The sequence below is a fragment of the Camelina sativa genome, chromosome 17, assembly GCF_000633955.1.
Source record: "Camelina sativa cultivar DH55 chromosome 17, Cs, whole genome shotgun sequence".
Lineage (NCBI taxonomy): Eukaryota > Viridiplantae > Streptophyta > Magnoliopsida > Brassicales > Brassicaceae > Camelina > Camelina sativa.
The window spans coordinates 16,924,453-16,947,065 of NC_025701.1; the positions used below are offsets into that span (position 1 = coordinate 16,924,453).

General features: G+C 36.1%; 5 protein-coding genes across 5 annotated transcripts; 4 read left to right on the forward strand and 1 right to left on the reverse strand.

Moving 5' to 3' along the window:
* LOC104757453 (primase homolog protein-like) lies at positions 1,955 to 3,996 on the forward strand. Its single transcript, XM_010480194.2, has 9 exons — positions 1,955 to 2,101; positions 2,284 to 2,351; positions 2,450 to 2,533; positions 2,723 to 2,806; positions 2,918 to 2,992; positions 3,091 to 3,207; positions 3,311 to 3,358; positions 3,443 to 3,592; positions 3,688 to 3,996. Exons 1-9 carry the CDS (start codon positions 2,089 to 2,091, stop codon positions 3,757 to 3,759), a joined length of 711 nt encoding a protein of 236 aa, XP_010478496.1. The 5' UTR covers positions 1,955 to 2,088; the 3' UTR covers positions 3,760 to 3,996.
* LOC104757454 (transcription factor bHLH52-like) lies at positions 4,375 to 5,288 on the reverse strand. The gene is made up of 2 exons (XM_010480195.1): positions 4,650 to 5,288; positions 4,375 to 4,557 (listed from the first exon to the last, which is right to left on the reverse strand). The coding sequence occupies exons 1-2, from the start codon at positions 5,286 to 5,288 to the stop codon at positions 4,375 to 4,377; spliced, it is 822 nt and encodes a 273-aa protein (XP_010478497.1).
* LOC104757455 (twinkle homolog protein, chloroplastic/mitochondrial) lies at positions 7,398 to 12,266 on the forward strand. Its single transcript, XM_010480196.2, has 19 exons — positions 7,398 to 7,816; positions 8,165 to 8,298; positions 8,463 to 8,518; positions 8,603 to 8,660; positions 8,754 to 8,846; positions 8,977 to 9,060; positions 9,262 to 9,342; positions 9,448 to 9,513; positions 9,598 to 9,711; positions 9,806 to 9,853; positions 9,930 to 10,076; positions 10,171 to 10,353; positions 10,436 to 10,567; positions 10,650 to 10,711; positions 10,849 to 10,932; positions 11,065 to 11,196; positions 11,281 to 11,512; positions 11,603 to 11,670; positions 11,890 to 12,266. Exons 1-19 carry the CDS (start codon positions 7,522 to 7,524, stop codon positions 11,951 to 11,953), a joined length of 2,133 nt encoding a protein of 710 aa, XP_010478498.1. The 5' UTR covers positions 7,398 to 7,521; the 3' UTR covers positions 11,954 to 12,266.
* On the forward strand, positions 13,707 to 16,398 carry LOC104757456 (patellin-4). Its single transcript, XM_010480197.1, has 4 exons — positions 13,707 to 13,871; positions 14,352 to 15,509; positions 15,600 to 15,863; positions 15,953 to 16,398. The coding sequence occupies exons 2-4, from the start codon at positions 14,361 to 14,363 to the stop codon at positions 16,208 to 16,210; spliced, it is 1,671 nt and encodes a 556-aa protein (XP_010478499.1). The 5' UTR covers positions 13,707 to 13,871; positions 14,352 to 14,360; the 3' UTR covers positions 16,211 to 16,398.
* LOC104757459 (reticuline oxidase-like protein) lies at positions 19,442 to 21,532 on the forward strand. The gene is made up of 2 exons (XM_010480201.1): positions 19,442 to 20,136; positions 20,388 to 21,532. Exons 1-2 carry the CDS (start codon positions 19,500 to 19,502, stop codon positions 21,341 to 21,343), a joined length of 1,593 nt encoding a protein of 530 aa, XP_010478503.1. The 5' UTR covers positions 19,442 to 19,499; the 3' UTR covers positions 21,344 to 21,532.

Sequence of the window (22,613 nt, forward strand, 5' to 3'; positions counted from 1 at the left end):
TCATATTTTTATATATTATTTTTTTATAAATAATACTCTTGAACATAATATTTATACATTATATTTTTATACATTATATTTTTTTGTTTTCAAAATTTATTTCTATTTCAGATTTTCATTTTTTACTAAAAATCGAACTTAACTAAAATAAAAATTTGGACTTTTGTTTGTCTACATAAAGTTTGTGTCAATCTAATAATGAGATACAACAGTATGGCAATTGACCCAATTTTGGGTCAATTTAGTGTATTTTCACATAAATTAAAGGAAAACCACCAAAGCTAATTAATTTAAATCACACTCTATATCTTGCACTGATGGTGTCCATTTATTGTCTCCAATAGAGTCTATCTATGAGTCTCTGAAAAATGCAGAGGATATTTCTCAAACTCATCGAGGGTGAAGTCTGAACTAGAACTGAATTGGAGTTTTGGTTTGGAATTTGTAAGAGAAGCTGGAGTTTGGGTGTGGGATCGGACAGTTTTGTTCCCAACACACCATCTTGCTGTGAGTTCTTCCTCTGTTTAATCCCATTCCTAAACCATAAACATTGAAACAGATCACTGCACGTCTGCACCTAAAGATAAGTCTTAACTGTCCATCGAAACATCCATAAGTTAGATCTCTAGAAAACAGTTTGATATGTGAATAAGTGGAAACTGTTTTACCTTGGGATAGTCTTAGTACCTCTAATGGTGGAGAGAAAATAAATGTACTCTATACAAATCTATGATGAACAAAATTATGCCTATGGATTCCACCCCTGAACGCTTTACATGGTCTGCAGTTTTGCGGGTTTGCTGTCTTTGACTTTGAACAGGGTAGGTTCTTGTTGATGATGCCCACATGCATAGCAAGCAGAAATATAAATTGAGTTCTAAGCAGAAGGAATCCTGAAGACAATAACGAAGCTACATTTCAAGTAAAGAGAAGGAGAATCTAAGAACCTCGGGGATGAGTATTAGCGCTAATGAGTATGATAGATTGGATGTTTGACTTCTGTGTTGTTTGCATCATGTAAGCAGAGAACTGATTGTGTAAACTCAATGACATCAATTTGCATCCCGTGGAAAGGGATTTATGATTTTTTCACACGTATGTTTGCTGCATGAACAAGAACTCCAGGAAGATAGGAATTAAGCCGAGCAAAAACACAAGACTTCTCAATCACTTCCCAATCACCAAAAGTTCCAGGAACATGAACTCCAAGAAGATAGGAACTCCAAGAAGAACTCCATGGCTTCATTGGGATTGCTGCGGGTAATCCGTTCATTGTATGTAACCCTAGCACGGGGAAATTCACTTACTTAACAGGGCTATGCACATCCTTTGGGATACGTTCCTCTTGATGATCAGTTCAAAGCATTAGACAGAGCAACCTGATTTTCTAGTGCACGAGGTTATAACACTTGAGGAGGAGAATCTTCATGGAAATAAGAATCTTGTGATTGTGTGTTTTGACGTTAAGACATGAGAGGAATAGTTTTATCAAAGCGCCTGTGGAAGTTGTGTGTTGGGACATATTGATAGAATACAAAGGGAAGTTTAGCTTCCATTGCAAGACACTCTTTTGCTGATTTGCACAGTTTTGATTTATGGGGGATACTAGAAGATGTGGATAAACATGATTGGTCCAAGCAAACATTTAAGCTTCCCTTCCCTTATGAGTAAACCCAAATTATTATTATTATTATTAAAAAAAAAAAACAAAAATCTCCCAAAATCACCCTAAGATTTTCCTTTAATCTCACTAAATTTAATCACAAACTAACTTTTCCTTCTTCTTAAAATAAAAAGTCTACAATTTCACCAAATTATTAAAAAAAAAACTCACTTAAACCTCACAAAAATCTAAAATTTCCTAAATTCCATAAAACTCTCTAAATTTCCTTAATTAATAATTACCAATTTGATGAGGACACAAAGAACAAAATAAAAAGGAAATATTGTCATATATAAACAGAGAACTACTGAAATTCTCTTCAACCCTAAACAGAGAACTACTGAAATTCTCTTCATCTCCCATCACCAAATTGAAGATCTAAAAACTATTCAGAACACCTAATCTCAAATTCAGATTCTAAAACTATGAGTTTACCAGGTACGCTTTCGTTATTACAGAGCTTCAAGTTTTATGGAATCATCATAAACTACTTTTTTGCCGTATTCCTCTGTTGCCTCCTAATTATAGGAATTTGTTTTCATGTTTTGCGAATTTGCCGGGGGTTTTTTGTTTTCTTCTTTCTTTGTGGTGCGATTGACTCGGTTAATTGGTTACTGCAGATCCAATTGCGAATGTTGAAGAAAAAGTTACGGTGAAGAGTTTAGACCTAAAACCTCTTTGTGATGAGGTTTGTTTGTCTTCTTTTGTGAATTCTTCATTTATTTGTAGTTATATAATATGAGTTTTGATTAATTTCTTTTGTGTTCTTTGTATCTTATGCTTCAGGTTAAAGAGTATTTCGCTGGAAGGTCGATTTCAGAGAAAACACTCGAGAGAAATCGGGTTATGCAGAAAATCATAGGTGGTGAGGTACGTACCCCCTTACCATCTTATTCTTCTTCCCAAAGTTTGACTTGGGCACTCATTGCAATTACAAGTTAGATTCTTGTCTTAAGGAGGATGCTTGGTTCTGGTCCCGTACGTGTGTGTCTAGCTAGGACGACTCTGTTATTATATATTTACGTTCTTACCTCTAATTTCTTGCTACATTAATGGCAGATTGTGATTGCTTTTACGTATTGGGAAAGAGAGGAGCTTGTGACTTGCAAGTACCGGTGGTATCTAACTAGGAAGTTCAGTCTGGTAATTCACGTCATACAAATTCCCTTCTCTTAATATATATAGCTAGGGAAGCATTACATGCATTATGAACAACTCTCACATACTTTCTTTTTTACTTTGAATTCACTTCAGGAAAGGAAAACATGGGTAGCACGGAGGATCTTGTATGGGGTTGATGACATAGAACAAGCATCTGAAATCATTATAGTATGTCTTCTCTTCCGTACGTTCATCTCCTTTATATATATACATGATGATCATATGATCGATCGACGAACTTTACTGTGAACTTTTGTATATTATAGGTTGAAGGGGAATCTGATAAACTTGCAATGGAAGAGGCTGGTTTTCTCAATTGTGTCTCTGTTCCTGATGGAGCTCCAGATTGTGTTTCTTCAAAGCCAGTCCCACCTGAATCCAAGGTTTGCCTTGGTCTTGTTCTATGTTTCATACTTTTTTTTTTTGCTTTCTTTCCATTCTCTCTTATTTGGTTCCTTAATCATTTTACTGTTTCTGTGATGTTAGGACAAGAGCTTTAAGTATCTATGGAATTGCAATGACTATTTGAAAAAGGTTTGTGAAAATTTTGTTTTTTTCTGGTTTGATGTGATATTATTGGTATATACAAACATCTCAAATGATTTCTCTATTTCGTAGGCGTCTCGGATTGTTATTGCTACTGATGGAGATGTACCTGGTCACTGTCTGGCTGAAGAACTTGCACGGCGTTTGGGGAAAGAAAGATGTTGGCGTGTCAAGTGGCCCAAGAAAAGTGATGAGGATAAACATTTCAAAGATGCAAACGAGGTCAGATTATATTTTATGAAATCGCTTTTCGTGGTTACTTTTGGTTTAAACGACCAACAATGAGTTTTTTTTTTACTTATGATTTGTTTTATCAGGTGCTTATGTCTATGGGACCTCATGTACTCAAGGAAGCTGTTCTAAATGCTGAGCCATACCCTATTCTATAGAAGGATTTGAAGAGACATGATGACTTCTAATCATAGAATACATGGACACAAGTACGGTGTTTCAATGGGGTGTAAGAGTTGAAGTCATGCACTTAATTTCTTTAACAATGGGACGGCAGTACACCGAACCTTTAAGATAGATATTAGTGGCAGCGCACATTCTATAAACCAATGTGATAACTGACAATGGTATATAGTAATTTTTGTTTGTTTAAATAAGAAATTTAGATTCTAATCGAGAAGTTATATAGTTGTTTCCGCGCTGGTACACTAAAACACCAAAACTATAAAAGCTGGACATCTTAGTCCGTAAAGACCAAAACTGTAAAATTTGGTTTCGGACCGTTCATTTTTTCGCATATCAAAATCAGGAGGGATGAGTGATTTGATGTGTGAGTCACAGTAAAATCTTTGTGGATTTGATATAACATAACACTTTTGGATAAAAGCAAACGGATTTACATTAGTTAAGAGGACAATTAACCAATGATTAAACTCTACCGCTAATGTAGAAACTACTACAAGAAACAAATTAGAAACAGACACAACCAGGCAAGTTAAGAATTTGGACATTCGAGCCTCTGGATAAAATCGAAGCTAGTTCATCAGATCTGCTCACAACAACTTATTTAGGTCTCGAGAAATCCTAGGGTTTCTCAAGATGCATTCTTCGGCTTTTAGGACTTGAACCATTTCCCTAGGAACCACACACACTTCTTCTGTTGATAGCTTTTCCTGAATTCCTTGAGACGCAAGCAAAAACTGCATTTCTCTTCCCACCTTTGAACTCTCCCAAGTCTGCAAAATTAAAACAAATGTTGCATAAGTTATAAAATAGATAGATTCGGTGGAGATTCATTTGGATTCATGTTTTATCTTTATACCTGCACATTGGTCTGCTTTAGTTGAAAAATCTCAATTTGAGCCTGCAAGAACTTGACATATTTAGCTGCGGCTTGGAACATTTCGGCAGTGTTGTGTTTCTGGCTTCCAGGGATCAGTTTTCCGAGCTCATGAGTCTTCTCTGTGATTCTTCTTCTCCTCTTTCTTGCTGCGATGCTCTGAGCAGAAAGCTCCGGTTTCTTGGTATCACATTTATCACTCCACCCCACTTTGAATGCCGGAGAGAAGTCAGGAACAAGAAACTCGGAAAAGTTTGAAGTCTCGGTGATGAAGGAATCCAAGAGATTAGGATTAGGGCTCGGAAAGAAAGGGTCGTTAGTGTTGAAATGAAAGCTGGAGTTAATGAGCTTTTGGTGTTTTGGCGTGGGGAAGAAGGCATCTAAGTCCTGTGACTCGTTGAAGACTTCGGTTTTAGGGCTAGGGAGAAAGATGTCTTGGGGAGGAAGAAACGGCTCGTAGAAGTGACTGAACTCGCAGAGAGACGGTGAAAGAGCTTCTTCGAGATGCAATGGCTGATGCAGTTGATGTTGCGGCTGTGCTTGAAAGAAGAAAGTGTCGAGTTCAGGGATAAAACAATCCTCAAGCTGGATTGCATCTGAGTTGGAAAAGTAGCTTAAGCAGTCCATTAGAGACGAAAGAGATGATGAATATAGCAAATGAAGAATGTGAAGCAATCAGGAGCAGTTACTGATGGGGAAGTTTTGGATAACTGAGTAATTAAGAAGACTTAATTAGCTTTAAGCCTTTAACTAATTAAGCTTAGTGTAGTAAACGCAGAAAACAAAGGAAAAGGACAAGAGAAGATATATGATACGAGAGGATCAAAGATTCTGTCTTTTGTTTTCTTGAAGTGAAGTAAGACTTCAGGTTGTAATTAATTTGTAACTTCACTGACTTAACCGTCACGGAAATATATATGAAAGAGAGAGAAGTTAAGGTTTTGGCGAGGATTAAGGAGGGGTTATAGTGGGTTTAGAATTAGCGTAACCACCTCCTTAGTATTAGGCCTTGTTTTTTCTAAATTATTTTCTTAAACACTAAATTCAAGAAATTATTATATTGTAGGATTGAACCTAAATCCTACCATAAATATATATATAGTGTGTTCGAAGAGTTTTGGTGATCATGACCTAGACTAAAAATTTGTGTATAGTGCTTGCTTCTATTATGAAAGTAGTGTTAATCAAACTTTGTGATTGATTGTAGAAAATGTGTACAATAATCATAGTTTGAAAAGATGCATCATTCATTATTTTTCATACACACATTGTCTCTAACTGATCTTCATATTAATTTGGATTAAAATTCTAATACCTAATACGGTCCTTTTGGTTATCGTAATTGTGTTGCCTAATTTTCTTCACTAAAAAAAATATACCTAATTTTATGATTCTTCCAAATCTACACATTTGATATTTTTAGTAATTCTTTTTTATATATTTTGAAGTAATTTATCAAAAGCAATACTAAACTACACCTTAGATTTTTTTGGAGACTTTTGTGATCTAATTCAAAATTATGGTTCAATAATTTAAAATTTTTTCGTAAATTTTTTTTAAAAATTGATTATTCTAAAATTTCACATAAACTAGGAAAACCACTTATCTTTAATTAATTAATAAAGTGTTAATAAAGTGTTAATAAAGTGTTAAACGTTAAGCGGACATCTCTTCAAGGAATTTGAAGAGAGCATCGACTGACAATTCTTTCCAAAAAGTCGTGGCTGTCCATCTCTTCTACAAGCTAGAAGAGTTCGGACGAAATATTAATTGAGGTGAAATACTTTTTTCCACTAGGAATACATAATTTTAATGATTATGAATGTTTACTGACTTTGTAGAATGATGAAAAGGAAGAGATTCTTGTAGTTGAAGTCATTTAGGAGTAACCACTATAATTACATTTGCGGCTGTAATTATATAAACTCGAAACTTCAAAGACTATCTTATCTTAATTTTATGTAGTTGTAAAAGTAAATAATTTTCTTAAACAAATAGCAAAAAATCACTAGATAGATGTCTAGTAAAAGAGAGAAAATTATTGACTTTTTAGGCTTTTATTCACTTTGGCAATATGGATCTAGCCGGACTAATTCGATGGATGAACAAATCTCTTCATTTTATCAACCCATTACTTAAAAGAAAAGAAACAAATAACTCAAGCCAAAACCCAAAATACGATGTGGTCTTGCGCAACTCAGTTGTCCTATCAAAATTGAAATCTCATTTTATGCTTTAGCATGTCACCAGTTAGGCAGTTACTCAGTTAGTGTATCTTCATTGAATAAATTTGTGTGTCCGACGATAATTTATTTATTTTAAGTGATAGTACTAATTTATTATTGTGATCTCTAAAGCAATTAATTAAGTAAAGTAAATTGAGATATATTTATCTTATTATTTTAGCGTTTATATTTTCCGGTGGTGCGATTGACTCGGTAAAAGAGTGAGCTACGGTTTTAGCGGCTAAAGTTGAGATTGGTATTCCACGTTGCTACCTCTTTGACTTTGCCGCCAAGTATCTATAACCCCACTAATTACATATGGGCCAGGCCCAAACTATAACACGCGTTCCCTTTCCCACGTGTCACACTCGCTTTGACTTTGTCGCCAAGTCTTTTTTTCCATAAAATGGGTCGAAATAAATGCAACAGGCCTGAAGCAACGATTAATGGGCCTTTATAATAGAAAGCCCATTTATATCAAAAGAGAGCAGAAATCAAAATCTTCTTCTTCTCTTCTTCTTCCTCCATATGACACAGAGACAGAGGAGGGAAAGAAGCAGAAGAAGAACCCCTAAAACCCTTGAGCAACCACTATGAATAGCTGAAGAGTTATTTCAGTCAATCAATACTTCGAGATGCGATTTTTGCTTCGTCTACCACAAACCCACCTGCGGAAACTCTCTTGCTCGATGTCTGTACTCATGGGTTCCAAACAATTCCTCGAGTTTTGCCTTCTTCCTTCTTTTGCCGTATCCTCTTCTTCTTCTTCGTCGTCTTCTCCTTCTTATTCCCCTGGTAGGCAACTCTCTTCCGTCTCTAGACGATTACTTCCGGTTTTGGCCTCGAGACCCGTGTCCAAAAACAGTCCTTTTCACCAAAGGACCAATGGTTTATCATCTTACACTTCAATCTCCAGGGTTCCAACTCCTGGTATGTGTTAGATGCTTGAGTTCTCTCTTCCGATTTCTGTATATCTTTCGAATTTTGGACATTTAGGGTTTCATTTTTAGTCATTTAGGATTCTATTATTGTTCCTATTGCTCCCCTTTTGCAGTTTCATGCTTCTTGTAATTGAGTCCTCTTGTGTTTCCATGTGTATGCAATTTAGTTTATTAGCTGCTTGCAATACAAAAATTGGTAGTTTACATGCGTTGAATCCCATCCTGGTACTCATTGGAATGAATCAGGAAGTAGCCCTTTGATTTATAAAAAATACAGAAGTAGTAGTCTTCCCGATACAACAAGCTCTAATAATCCCAGCATTTTTCTGCTTTGTAGTTGTTCCTGAAGAAGAAGCAGACAAGAGGGCTGTTTCATCTAAATTAGTTACTTTGAGGCGTAAATTGGCGGAACAAGGAATTGATGCTCAAAATTGCCCTCCAGGACAATATAGTGGCTTGATATGTCCAACGGTATTCCTTTTAGAGTCTTTCTCATATCCCTATTTGATTAGTCATAAATTGAGTACTATGTGAATGTTGCTTTCATAGATGTTTGCTCTTTCTTGTTGGATTCTTGTTGAGTATCTGAAAAAAAGACTAATTTAGATTGTCGACTGTTGTTGTTGGTACATCAGTGTGGAGGTGGAGACTCTTTAGAGAAAAGCTTGTCACTTTTCATTGCCTCGGATGGGTATGCTATCTTGATATCTCATTAATTGAGTTTTTGGTTTTGAACTTGCTTTGCATGAGACTGTAGTTAATCATGACTTTGTAGATCGTCAGCTACATGGAATTGCTTTCGGGGGAAGTGTGGGTTGAAAGGGGGAGTAAAGGTGAGCTGCGGTGGTTAAGTACAAATACGAGACCAACATTTTATAAAGTAATAATTGATTATAGTTTGAACTTATCCTCATTCCTGTTTGCAGGCGGATGGTAGGTTGCCATTTGCTGAGCCAAAAGAGAAGGTTGAAAGAAAAGTTACGGTGGACAGTTTAGAGTTAGAACCTCTCTGTGATGAGGTGCTTGTCTTCTTTTACATGTCTCTTTTGACATGCTTATTCTTATTCTTTCTTCGGTGTCTACTGAACTTTCTGAACTCTTCGTTTATATGAGTTTGATAATATTATTGTATTCTTGGTTATGCTTCAGATTCAAGAGTATTTCGCTGCAAGAGCGATTTCAAGGAAAACGCTTGAGAGAAATCGGGTTATGCAGAAAAGAATAGGTGATCAGGTACCTTACGAGTATTCTTCTGAATTGGAGATTTATTTCTGTCTTAGGATTTTAAAGGACCTGTTACTGTCTTGATTGCAATTTAGAAATCCTGATTTATCGTGTTACATTCTTATTTATGGAACATGCTTGGTTCTGGTCCTGTGTGAATCTGTTGTTATTTTACTTACCTATAATTTCCTGTTAAATTATATGCGGCAGATTGTGATTGCTTTTACGTATTGGCAAAGAGGGGAGCTTGTGAGTTGCAAGTACCGGTATCTAACTAAGAAATTCTTTCAGGTTCACGTCAGACCAATTCCCTTCTCAATAGCATACATGAAAAACTCTTGAGCTTTCTGATTACGACTGTTCTCTTACATGCTTTTTTCTTTGACTTTCTTTCAGGAAAGGGATACACGGAGGGTCTTTTATGGGCTTGATGACATAGAAAAAGCATCTGAAATCATTATAGTATGTCTGCAGTTATCTCCTTTAAATGATCATATGAACTGGGAAGAGCATTATTTTAACTTTTTGGGCAAAATTTAACTTTAGGTGGAAGGGGAAATAGATAAACTTGCAATGGAAGAGGCTGGTTTTCGCAATTGTGTGTCTGTTCCTGATGGAGCTCCAGCGTCGGTTTCTTCAAAGGAAACCTCACCTGAAAAGGTTTGCCTGGTCTTCTAGGTTTCATACTTTACATCTCTTTTAAATATTCTCTCTTATTTGATTCCTTAAGCATTTTACTGTTCTGTGAAGCTAGGACACGAAGTATAAGTTCCTATGGAATTGCAATGACTATCTAAAAAAGGTATGTGATAACTGATTATTTAGTTTTATGTGTGACTATTTGAATGCCAATCTTCCTTAAGTTTTTTTATTCGTAGGCGTCTCGAATTGTTATTGCTACTGATGGAGATGGACCTGGTCAAGCTCTGGGGGAAGAACTTGCACGGCGTTTGGGGAAAGAAAGATGTTGGCGTGTCAAATGGCCGAAGAAAAATGAGGAGGAACATTTCAAAGATGCAAACGAGGTCAGATAGATTTATGTAAATTTTATGAATTTGCTTTTGTGGTTACTCTGGTTTAAATGACCACAATAATTCCTTACTTGGATGATTTTCGTAGCTGCTTATGTCTGAGGGACCTCATTTAGTCAAGGAGGCTATTCTAAATGCTGAGCCATACCCTATACAAGGATTATTCGCTTTCAAAGATTTCTTCGATGAAATTGATGCATTCTATCATCGAACACATGGATACGAGTATGGTGTTTCAACGGGGTGGAAAACTTTGGACAACTTCTATAGTGTAAGCTTTGAAGTCATGTTATTTATTTGATATTGTTGTAGGCTCATCAACTATGTGATATATTAAATTTGCTCTTGATCAGGTTGTGCCAGGAGAGTTGACTGTTGTTACAGGTGTTCCTAATTCTGGAAAGAGTGAATGGATTGATGCTCTGTTATGCAATCTAAACCATAGTGTTGGCTGGAAATTTGCTCTCTGTTCAATGGAGAATAAGGTGTGTTTCTGACCTTGTCCTTGAATGGGAAAACTGCTTTGTAGTAGCTTTACCTGATTGTTCTTGTTCGCGCTGCTTCCAGGTACGAGATCATGGCAGGAAACTTTTGGAAAAACATGTACAGAAACCATTCTTTGATGCAAAGTAAGCCTCTTTATTTTGAAAAGACCCTCACAATCTGATTGAAGCCAAGAACTGTTGCTCTTGTAATGTCTGAACTTGTACTTTAACTTTGTTCTTTCTTGAAAGTGGTGTTTATGTTTTTCCTTTTTTCTCAACAGTTACGGAAGAGCTGTCCAACGGATGAATGTTGAGGAGTTGGAGGAAGGGAAAGAGTGGTTGAATGACACCTTCTCTCTCATAAGGTAAAATATTCAGCTTTAATTGAACTTGACTCTCCGCTGATACAAAAATATGTACCTAAAGACCTGGAAAGTCGCATTACTTGGACATGATATGGTAAATATTTTGGTGTTTGGGTTCTCATGACTAATCAGATGTGAGATGGATTCACTTCCAAATATTGAATGGGTTCTGGAACGTGCAAAAGCGGCTGTTCTTCGTTATGGGATTCGAGGACTTGTTATAGATCCTTACAATGAGCTCGACCATCAACGTACTACACGCCAGTGAGTGATGAAAATGTTTTCACTTCAATCAATTTTACATTCTTTCCTTTCTGGAACATGATAGATTTCTATTTGTTTTGATAGGACGGAGACAGAGTATGTTAGCCAGATGCTTACAAAGATCAAACGCTTTTCCCAACACCACTCCTGCCATGTCTGGTTTGTCGCTCATCCAAAACAGTTGCAACAATGGGATGGCAGTGCACCGAACCTTTACGATATTAGTGGCAGCGCACATTTTATAAACAAATGTGACAATGGTATAGTAATTCACAGAAACCGCGATGAAAAAGCTGGACCTCTTGATCTAGTACAAGTGGGTACCAATCCCTTCATCTTCATCTATAATGTATATTAAAAATTGCCTTCGTATTGTGTAAAGTTCCTAACTATTTGTATGTTTCAGATTTGTGTGAGAAAAGTACGAAACAAGGTTGCAGGACAAATTGGTGATGCGTACTTGTGTTACGATAGGTACATAAGCTTTCCAAGTATCTTCTTATTCCTACAAATCTAACTTAACGGACTGAACAAGATTTTGTATACTACTTTGGCACTGAAAACTAGTTGAAGTTATTCCAAAGTACTCAAAGTTTAGATTAAAGAGCTGAGCGCTTCACGCCGTAGAGAATTTTTGCCTAGAACACCAAACCTTTGTCAAAACTCTGTTAATGAAATTGTTTTTTTTGACAGGGCAACTGGTTTGTATTCGGATTCTCCAGAGACGCCTGAGATGAGATTAAACAAGCGGCACTGATCAGTTTAAAGGCCGTCAAACACGTTGGACATAGCGTATGGATAACATGTGTCAACTAAATTTTTATTCCTCTTGGTTACCATTGGTGAGGAAAAAGATTTTCTCGTGAGAGGATTCTTGTAGCCCTTTGTTTTAAAACAGACTGTCTCGGTTGAAAAGACAAGATTCTAGCTCTATGTAATGTGGATCGTCGTGCTTCTCTCTCTTGTGCCTGGTGGGTCTGGTCCAGGTCCAAAATGCGACTTAATTCGATTTTTTGTACAGCTCTTGTGATCTTTTTTGTGCTCTGTCTCATTCTATAGTTTGTTCTGTTTCTCTCTGTCTCTGTCTCCTCCTTTAGTTGCGGCTGATTTGGCGGGGTGAATTAGCTTAGCTGTAAACGGTTTGACTTCAACTACCTCTCTGTGTTATTGTTATGCAAACTTCTTTGCAAATTGCTTCAATTATTTCCACTGTTTAGCCCTACTTCTTTGTGTTTTGTCAATCTAATTGATTTTGTGAGTATATTACTATATTTTATGATAGTAGATAGAATCAGTTGCGGCGGTGCCACTATAAATGTTATCATATAATCATTGCGACGTCGTAATGAAAATAGGAATATAGGTGGAGATTTGGAAATATTTTATTCGCGGCGTCAAAGGATATGTCTTGGACCAAGATTATTGATAATATCTCTAGTGTAGTAGAATATCCAATTAGTGATCTGTCTAATTGTAAACGCATTTTCATTATCAGCAAAACAAAACAAATGACCTTTAGAGAAGCTTATTTGTGTTAATCTTGTATTCTTAAATTAGAGATAAGTTCATGATTTGTTGTTCCAGTCCGGAGAAGTCGAACTTACAGGAATATTAACAAGTAAATTTGGAAATTAAGAGACTAATTTTCAGATCACCTAATAATCTGATTTACATGGACACATTTTGATTATATATACGAAGCTCATTCATATGGAAACTGCAGCTCATTAATTAAAATAAAAATAAAAATAAAGATATGATTAGTGTGTCTTTAAATTAGCTTTGTTGGCAAACTGGGTTGTCAACAGCTAAAACATAATCTTTACTTGCCCAATAAAGGAGAACGTATAATACTGAAATCATGAATTTTAAGGTCGACTAAAAATAAGAGTCAAGAGTTGGAAAAAAATAAAGAACCGTTACAAAGGAAAAGATTCTTCTCCACTAGCAGCAGCACATTATACATGGTACTTTCTAATTATATATATAAAAAAAATCTGACTTAATTTAGAATCAAGTGTTTAACTCTGTAAAATTAGAAAGGAAACAAAAATACTTAAAAAAAATTCACAACACACACACAAACAAAAAAAACAAAACAAAAGTGACTTTGGTTTGTGAACGAAACATGGTAACACATCCGTCCGTTGCGCCGAACATACTCTGTCGAGTACCACACGTGTCGTCCTCTCGTTGGATAAACAGATCAGCGTAGACGACCGTTGAGAAGAACATGAGAAGCGAGACCCGTGGGGACCCCTGCCGCAGAAATATATCTTTGTTAAGAAAAATAAAAAGAAATTTGCCAGGCTGGCGTATCTGTGCCAGCGTGGATAATCCAACGGCTGTGGTTGGTTCCTTCGGTTTCTTTACTGGTAGGGTCCATATCATGTGACCGTTGCTAAGAGTCGGTGGGGTCTACTCACCTCGAAACCCCCTAGGGTTTTTTTTTTTTTGTTGTTAATTTTCTTTCTTGGTGCTTGCTTTTGGCTGCATAAATAAAATCTCTTCTCTCTCTTTTTATAAGTCATAAAACCTTACGACCTTTTTTTTCTCTCTGCAGCCCAAAAACAAACTTAAAAACACAAAGAAGAAGAAGGTGAATTAGAGAGAGATTCGTAAGGAAGAAACCTCTTTCCCAGAATCAGAGAAAGCCGTGTATCATCTTCTTTTAGGTCGGTTCCTCTCTTCTTTATTCTTTTTTTTTTTTTTCCCTTCTATTTAGAAGAAGCAGTTAACAATTCGAGTCTTTATTCTCTTGTTTTTTTTTTCTTTTTCTTTAGTCTTTATTCTCTTGTTATATCTCTTAGTTTCTCGATTTTTTTTTTTTATAATCGAAACACACAGAAAATTTCTTGAGCTAGGTTTCTCTTGGGTTAAAAAAAAAAATAGAAAGTTTCAATCTTTTTTCCTGGAATCTATTTTGGTTAGTTCCTGATTCGAAAATTGAGAAACTTTAAGTATTATTATAGGATTCCTTTTTGTTTTTGCTGTTTGATTTCGTTAATTTTTTAGGGTTTAGCAAGAATCACGTTTTTTTTGGATTTTAGATCTCAAGTAATCGAGAAAGTGAATTGGTTTTTAAGGGTTATTACTCTGGTTGATTTTTATAATTTGGTGACTAATATATTGTTTAAATCTTGCTTTACTAACAGGGTTTAAAGATGACTGCTGAAGTTAAGGTTGAGGAGAAACAGGTGGAGTCTGAGGTTGTGATTGCTCCTACTGTTGTTCCTGAGGAGACTACTGTGAAATCTGTTGTTGTGGGGGAGGAAGAAGAAGTCAAAGCTGTGGAAGAAGATGAGAGCAGCAGCAAGCCTAAGGGTGTTGAGAAGAGTGCCTCTTTTAAAGAAGAGAGTGATTTCTTTGCTGATTTGAAAGACTCTGAGAAGAAGGCTCTTGGTGATCTCAAGTTGAAGCTTGAGGAAGCTATTGTTGATAACACTCTCTTCAAGACCAAGAAGAAGGAGACCTCCTCTCCTGTTAAGGAGAAGAAGGAAGAGGCCGTGAAACCTGAGGTAGAGAAGAAGAAGGAAGAAGAAGCAGAGGACAAGGTTGAAGAAGAGAAGAAATCTGAGGCTGTTGTTGTTACCGAAGAAGCTGCAAAACCTGAGGCTGCTGTTGTTACAGAGGAGATAACGCCCAAGGAAGAGGTGAAGACTGCTGAGACTGTTGTTGAGAAGGTAGACGAAGACACTAAGGAAGAAGTGAAAGCTGAGAATGAAGAAGAGAAGAAAACCGAGGATGTTGTAGTTACAGAAGAAGTGAAAGCTGAGACTGTCGAGGAGGAGGAAGCAGATGAGTCTGTGGATAAGGACATTGAGCTGTGGGGAGTGCCATTGCTTCCAAGCAAAGGAGCTGAGGCCACTGACGTGATCCTCTTGAAGTTCTTAAGAGCAAGAGACTTCAAAGTCAACGAAGCCTTTGAGATGCTGAAGAAAACCCTTAAATGGAGGAAGCAACACAAGATTGATTCCATCCTTGGAGAAGACTTTGGGGAGGAACTTGCCTCTGCGTCTTACATGAACGGTGTTGACCGCGAGTCCCACCCTGTTTGCTACAATGTCCACAGCGAGGAGCTTTACCAGACATTTGGAGCAGAGAAGAACAGAGAGAAGTTCTTGAGATGGAGGTTTCAGCTCATGGAGAAGGGTATCCAGCAGCTTAATCTGAAACCAGGAGGTGTTACTTCTCTTCTTCAGATCCATGATCTCAAAAACGCTCCTGGAGTGTCAAGAAAAGATCTTTGGGTTGGAATCAAGAACGTCATCGTAACTCTGCAGGACAATTACCCGGAGTTCGTGTCTAGAAACGTGAGTTCTATCAATCCATCCTCATTTTGGGATTCATTGGTTTGGTCTATTGACTTTGTCTAATCGTTTGTTTGTTTTGTTATATTGCAGATATTCATAAATGTTCCGTTCTGGTTCTACGCCATCAATGCTGTCCTCTCGCCATTCTTAACTCAAAGAACCAAGAGCAAGTTTGTTGTGGCTCGTCCAGCTAAGGTCACAGAGACTCTTCTCAAATACATTCCAGCTGAGGAGCTTCCAGTTCAGTACGGTGGGTTTAAAAGAGATGACGATACCGCATTCACCAACGAAGCTGTCACTGAAGTTGTTGTTAAGCCTGGATCATCTGAAACCATTGAAATCCCAGCTCCTAAGGTAAAACATAATCAAGAAACCAAACCTTATCTTTTTTAAAGAAGTTTGTCAATCCTTATCTCTTTCTTATAATTTGTTTGTTTCCATAGACTGAAGGTACATTGGTATGGGACATAGCGGTTTTGGGATGGGAAGTGAACTACAAGGAAGAGTTTGTGCCGACCGCTGAAGGAGCTTACACCGTAATTGTCCAAAAGGTGAAGAAGATTGGAGCAAATGAAGAAGCGATCAGGAACAGTTTCAAGAACAGTCAGGCTGGGAAGATTGTTCTTACGGTCGACAATGTCTCCAACAAGAAGAAGAGAGTTCTGTACAGGTACAGAACCAAGACTGAAACCTCTTCCTGAAGTAGAGGCTTCTCTCTGCAACTTATAAGCAGTCTCTGGATATATAATATTCTTTTTATAAATTCAAAGTTTGGTGTTATTATTATTTATTTTTGAGTGATATGTGCGAGAAAGAAAGAGAGATACTGCCATTGTTTCATTGAAAATTCAATCTTTTGTTATGAGATTTATATTCTCTTCCGTTTCAATTTGATTTATTTTATTTATTTAGATTAATTATGTATGAATCATAAATAAAAATATGTTCAACAGTTCGATTGAGTAATTTATATGGACTGCGTAATCTAAAAAATGGCCCTGGAGAGTGACTTGACTATAGGGCCAACAACTAACCGCCGTTGCATATTATATTATATTAGTAGTATTTTGGTCACACACATTTTTGTATATATTGTGAAATTATGTCATCGCTTTGACCCATTGTAAAAAGTTCAACGATAAGGAAGATGATATTTATCGACGTATTTCTCTATCGAATTATAGTTTTCTTCTTTCTTATCGTTGATGTTTCTTAGATAACTTCAACAATAGATAATATTATCTGAATATAACAAATTAACAAAAAAAAGAAGAGAGAGATATCAAACACACGTATGTCATCATTGGATTAATTAACCATATACCCCCAAAAAAAAAATTCAACAAAGAAAAATATGACATTTATTGGATGATATAACATTTGATTTTATATACTATACGATTTGGAGTCGAATGGAAACTACTACAAGTATCAAATGGAAAACGTTATTTACAGAAACAGAAACAGTACTGTAATTGGCAACCGTTCTTTTTTTTTTCTTTNTGTCAAACATAATTGGCAACCGTTCAATATTTATAATTTTCAAGGATATAATTATCTTCTTAGACTATTCCGATTGATGATGCATTTGACTTATAGCCTAGTGTTCACTAGTGGACCTACGCGGCGATAACAAAAAAGTGTCACAGAAACGGGCTATACTTGGTGCTGTTATTGGTACATATATAATTTGTATATAGAGGCTTGAAACGGTTCATTGGCCAGAGAATAAAACATATTAATGCATGTTAAAAAGTGAAAATCAATTTTGTAAAAAATTGCAGAATTCAAGTGATTACGACACCAGGACGCATGCATGGCATCATCATGTTTACGTGCACCATTCTACTATAAATTTGTGTCGCCGTCACAGAAAAAATTATTAGATTAGATGATGACTGGACGAACTGATCCTTTGATTCTTCCGTTTATAGAATTATTTTCAATAAAAAATTTGTAACTTGTGAGAGATTTACACTTCTCCTGCTATAATTGCGTTCATCAACATCTTTGCTTTCACAAAGAAAAAGAAAAAACCATCTTTGCTTTCGTACAGTAAAACAACACTTCGTTGAAACAAAATGGAAATGCATTTGAACAGTTTTTTTGCCCGTGTTAATTCTTAGTTTCTACTTTCTAGTTCCATTTTGTATAAGGGACTCATGGATGCTTCTCTTTAATTTATAGAGTCAAGGCTAACGTACCTAGGCCTGGGCAAATAAACCGAATCCGAGGAACCGACCCGACCCTGACCTGCAAAAACCCGACCCGACCCGACCCGCTTCTGTATAAATAACCACTCGGTTTTTGTTTCCAAATACCCACGGGTATCGGGTATTACCCGAACCGAACCCGAGGAACCGACGATATCTGTTTGAACTCGAGAACACATTTATTCATACATGATATCACATATATTGCCATATTTCCGTTTGCCTTAATCTCCTCTCCTTGAATCCTTGTGGATCTTCTTTACTTTGCATAAACATGTCGAAGTTGCCAATTTTTGTCCGATTTCAAGAATCTTTAGCTTTTATAAACCAAAACTCTCAAATTGGATCTCCAAAACCTAATTCCGCTGTTAGTCTCATCTTTGGGTTCTCCGTTCATAGCAGCTAGACATGCTTTTGCGAGACATGTTTTTCTTTGTTGGGATGTTTAAGTTTCGTTTGCTTTGTTGGGATGTTTAAGATTTTAAGACATGCTTTTCTTTGTTGGGATGCTTATTTTGCGAGACATGGTATGTGTTTGAATTGTTTTGCGAGACATGATATGCTCAGTTTCATTTGTTTAAGATTTCATGTTATGCAGTTTCATTTGTTTTTCGGGTTATTCGGGTTTTTTGGGTACATTTCAGGTTTTTGTGGGTACTTTGGATATGTTTGAGTAGGTACTATCCATAACCGAATATATTTTGGATATATTACAGGTTTTTAAAAGTCATTACCCAAATAACCCGAACCCGAGAGGAACCGAACCTGACCCCGACCCGAAATTATATGAACACCTGCTCAGATCCTATATTCGTAAACCCGAAAACCCGAACCCGAATTACCCGAACCTGACCCCGACCCGAACACCCAAATGCCCAGGCCTAAACGTACCGATGTAAACATATAAAACTTAACTAGATTCCACTTCTGATTATTTTTTTTTAGTTTTTTTTTTTTTTTTTTTTTTNATAATAACATTTGGGTCAGCCATATGAAAGTCAAACCAGCCGCTGAAGTGTATCTTTCATGTTATATTTCAGTCAATATTTTTCACACATGTTACGTATTCTCACATAGTCACATATATTCCGTATACATCTCTATCTTTCATTTTATCAGCAAATCCAACGAGAGTTATCTTTCTGTCTTTGTATAATTAGAGAGAAAAATACATTAGTACATTTCCGAATTTGATTTAACTGATTAGGTCGTTATCTGTCCTTACATACTCCTATATATTACAAGGTCGAATTATGTGTCACAGTTAATAAAAAAATAGATTATTTTTAATGAAAAAATTAACTGTTGCATATTCAGATAAATTAATATATGTCATTAAGTTGCATACTTGCATCCATAACTTCTCCATCACAATATTCATCTAAGAGAGCAAGCGCTAAACCATTACATAAAGTCAACGACTACTACCTAAAACATACTTGGCATTTGATTATTAATCTAGTCTAATAAAAGAAAAAAAACTATATTATAGATTAAATCATGTTAATTATATCTATTATTACTCTTTGACACATGTGGTTGTAATTGTGTATACACATTAATATTGTTTGAATTTTAAGTCTAGAATATATTGCGATCATCGCACTAAATAATCAAAATCTTTGGGACAACTTAAATCTACATTTGACTTTTCCTGGTCAAATATTTTGGCGTCATGCATGATCTTCTCTATTATAAATAACCCAAAATCGTCGACGACATTTATAAACTCAATCACTTGTTTTATTCTTTTCACTTCAACGTTCAATCTGTGGAAATGAAATATCCAGGTATGATATTGGTTCCTTTTCTATTCTTCGTCGTCTTCATATCGGAGCCAAGCTCATCACTAGCAAATTCGGAGACTTTCATACAATGCCTAACCTCAAAATCCGACCCCAAACATCCCATCTCCCCGGCCGTGTTCTTTGCCGGAAACCGCTCCTACTCCTCCGTACTAGAAGCTACCATTCGTAACCTCCGGTTCAACACATCCAACACTCCGAAACCCTTCCTCATAATCGCTGCAACACATGAAACCCACGTGCAAGCCGCGGTGACTTGTGGCAAACGTCACAACCTTCAGATGAAGATCAGAAGTGGAGGCCACGACTACGATGGCTTGTCATACGTTACGTACTCTGGCAAACCGTTCTTCGTCCTCGACATGTTTAATCTCCGTTCGGTTGATGTAGACACGGCGAGTAAAACAGCTTGGGTCCAAACCGGTGCCATCCTCGGAGAAGTGTACTACTATATATGGGAGAAGAGCAAAACCTTAGCTTATCCCGCTGGGATTTGTCCAACGGTTGGTGTCGGTGGCCATATTAGCGGCGGAGGTTATGGTAACATGATGAGAAAATACGGTCTCACCGTAGATAACACCATCGATGCAAGAATGGTCGACGTCAATGGTATAATCAACATCTTTAGCTTCATTATTTTATAGTATCAAACTATCAATACAGATTCTAAAATCAACCGAACTCATTCAAATATAGTTATTTTTGTTATACTCCGGTCAAGCTAAAATGAATAAGACAACACCTAAACACATTGGACATAATCATATTTTGTTTATTACATATATTTAGCTGAATAATTACAGGAATGTTTCTTATATATTTTCTGACTATATATTCCTTGTATATTTGAAAATTTCCAGGAAAAATATTGAATAGAAAATTAATGGGAGAAGATCTCTATTGGGCAATAAACGGAGGCGGGGGAGGTAGCTACGGAGTTGTTTTAGCCTACAAAATAAAGCTCGTGGAAGTCCCTGAAAACGTCACCGTCTTCAGAATCTCCCGGACGTTAGAGCAAAACGCGACAGAGATCGTTGACCGGTGGCAACAAGTCGCACCAGAGCTTCCCGACGAGCTCTTCATAAGAACGGTCATTGACGTTGTAAACGGCACCGTGTCATCACAAAAGACCGTCAGGGCAACATTCATAGCTATGTTTCTTGGAGACACAACTACGCTTCTGTCGATATTAAACCGGAGATTCCCAGAGTTAGGTTTGGTCCGGTCAGACTGTACCGAAACGAGCTGGATCCAATCTGTGCTATTCTGGACAAATATCCAAGTGGGTTCTTCGGAGAAACTTCTACTCGAGAGGAAACAACCCGTGAACTACCTCAAGAGGAAATCAGATTACGTACGTGAACCGATTTCAAGAACCGGTTTAGAATCGATTTGGAAGAAAATGATCGAGCTTGAAATTCCAACAATGGCTTTCAATCCATACGGCGGTGCGATGGCGAGGATTTCATCGACAGTGACTCCGTTCCCATACAGAGCCGGGAACCTTTGGAAGATTCAGTATGCTGCGAATTGGAGAGAAGATAGGTTAACCGATCGGTACATGGAATTGACGAGGGAATTGTACCGGTTCATGACTCCTTTTGTTTCCAAGAACCCGAGACAATCGTTTTTTAATTATCGGGATGTTGATTTGGGGATCAATTCACACAATGGGAAAATAAATAGCTATGTTGAAGGTAAGCGTTACGGGATGAAATATTTCGCGGGAAATTTCGAGAGGTTGGTGAAGATTAAGACGAGAGTTGATAGTGGTAATTTCTTTAGGAATGAACAGAGTATTCCTGTTTTACCATAAGTGTATGCTTATTTGATTATTGGTTAGTGAAATTGGTTGTTGTATAATGATTATATGTTGTAAGTCTATTTGTCTTTAGTCATTATGATTTGATAATCTAATATATCAAAGGAGAAGTCGAGAGAGCTCATAGCCAATCTCACAAAAATTGACCTCCTTTGTCCTTAATGAAAAATACCCTTAAAAATATTTCGCGGAAGCTTTTCCTCTCTATTTAGGTTGCTAAAACGCACCACATTCATCCTCAGACTTAAGTTTTGCCATTAATGAGATTCAAAACTGTACCTTTTTACCCTTTTATAAGTTTTAAAAAAATTAAAAAACGAAAATTAAAAAAAAAAACTAAATTTGTTTTACAAAATCGAAAATCTAATATATTTACACAATATCTCTTTTTTAAAAAATGGAAGATAAATATTAGAATATATTACGAATATTTGTTTAAAGAAAATTTCTATTTTTAAAAATATTAAAATGGTAAAGATAATTATGACGATTTTCCTTCTAAGCTATATATATATAGAGGCTCAGCCAAAACAGTAGAAGTCGGATTCATAAAGCTAAACATATATTTTGAGAGTATAGTGTTTCTTTTGTATTATTTTGGTTCTAATGAATCAACTTTACTATTGTATGATTTTGATTTTTTTTTCATGTTGATGCACTATCCATATGCTTTGGTGCTTTGCATGATTAATTTTTATGCTGCTATAGTTTTAATTATTATGTTGAATCATATCAAAAGTTTTACTCATTTTATACTGTTTGGTTGTGTTTTAGGTGTACCTTCCATGGACCATGGATGTTTTTTGTATATCAAAAACAAGATTGGACGAACAAGTTGATGAAGAAAGAAAAAAAATCAAATCGGTAAAGTATTTTTAATAATTGTTTTTATTTGTTTTTTTTTATAGTGGTGATTGTTATTCAATTTTTTCTCTTGGTTAAACATGATCAGATTTTTATTCCATGATTTTTTATTCAACAAGCAAATGAGCAAACACATCTTTTGAAAATTTTATATGATTATTTGGATTCTATTTTTTATGCTTTTTTTTTTTGTAGTGGTTGTTTGGAAAGCAAGATCAAGCAATCATAGACAAAGTCTATGGATTCTCCATCTTTAAAAAATATAGTTCGTATTATTTTCTATATTTTGTTTTGTAGTTTAGTAATTTGAAATAAAATTTTATATGTAACCTAATAAATATTTTTATGTTTCAGTTGAATTCATGGATGATCATTGATCATAATTGTGGATCAACTGAAT

Coding starts and splice junctions, on each gene's coding strand:
- LOC104757453 (XM_010480194.2), top strand. Junction 3,359..3,442: donor GCAATGACTATTTGAAAAAG/GTTTGTGAAAAT, acceptor TCTATTTCGTAG/GCGTCTCGGATTGTTATTGC. Junction 3,593..3,687: donor ATTTCAAAGATGCAAACGAG/GTCAGATTATAT, acceptor TTGTTTTATCAG/GTGCTTATGTCTATGGGACC.
- LOC104757454 (XM_010480195.1), bottom strand. CDS start 5,288: ATGGACTGCTTAAGCTACTTTTCCAACTCAGATGCAATCCAGCTTGAG. Junction 4,558..4,649: donor TTCAACTAAAGCAGACCAAT/GTGCAGGTATAA, acceptor TTAATTTTGCAG/ACTTGGGAGAGTTCAAAGGT.
- LOC104757455 (XM_010480196.2), top strand. CDS start 7,522: ATGCGATTTTTGCTTCGTCTACCACAAACCCACCTGCGGAAACTCTCT. Junction 9,514..9,597: donor AAGCATCTGAAATCATTATA/GTATGTCTGCAG, acceptor ATTTAACTTTAG/GTGGAAGGGGAAATAGATAA. Junction 11,197..11,280: donor CATCAACGTACTACACGCCA/GTGAGTGATGAA, acceptor TTGTTTTGATAG/GACGGAGACAGAGTATGTTA.
- LOC104757456 (XM_010480197.1), top strand. CDS start 14,361: ATGACTGCTGAAGTTAAGGTTGAGGAGAAACAGGTGGAGTCTGAGGTT. Junction 15,510..15,599: donor CGGAGTTCGTGTCTAGAAAC/GTGAGTTCTATC, acceptor GTTATATTGCAG/ATATTCATAAATGTTCCGTT. Junction 15,864..15,952: donor TTGAAATCCCAGCTCCTAAG/GTAAAACATAAT, acceptor TTGTTTCCATAG/ACTGAAGGTACATTGGTATG.
- LOC104757459 (XM_010480201.1), top strand. CDS start 19,500: ATGAAATATCCAGGTATGATATTGGTTCCTTTTCTATTCTTCGTCGTC. Junction 20,137..20,387: donor AAGAATGGTCGACGTCAATG/GTATAATCAACA, acceptor GAAAATTTCCAG/GAAAAATATTGAATAGAAAA.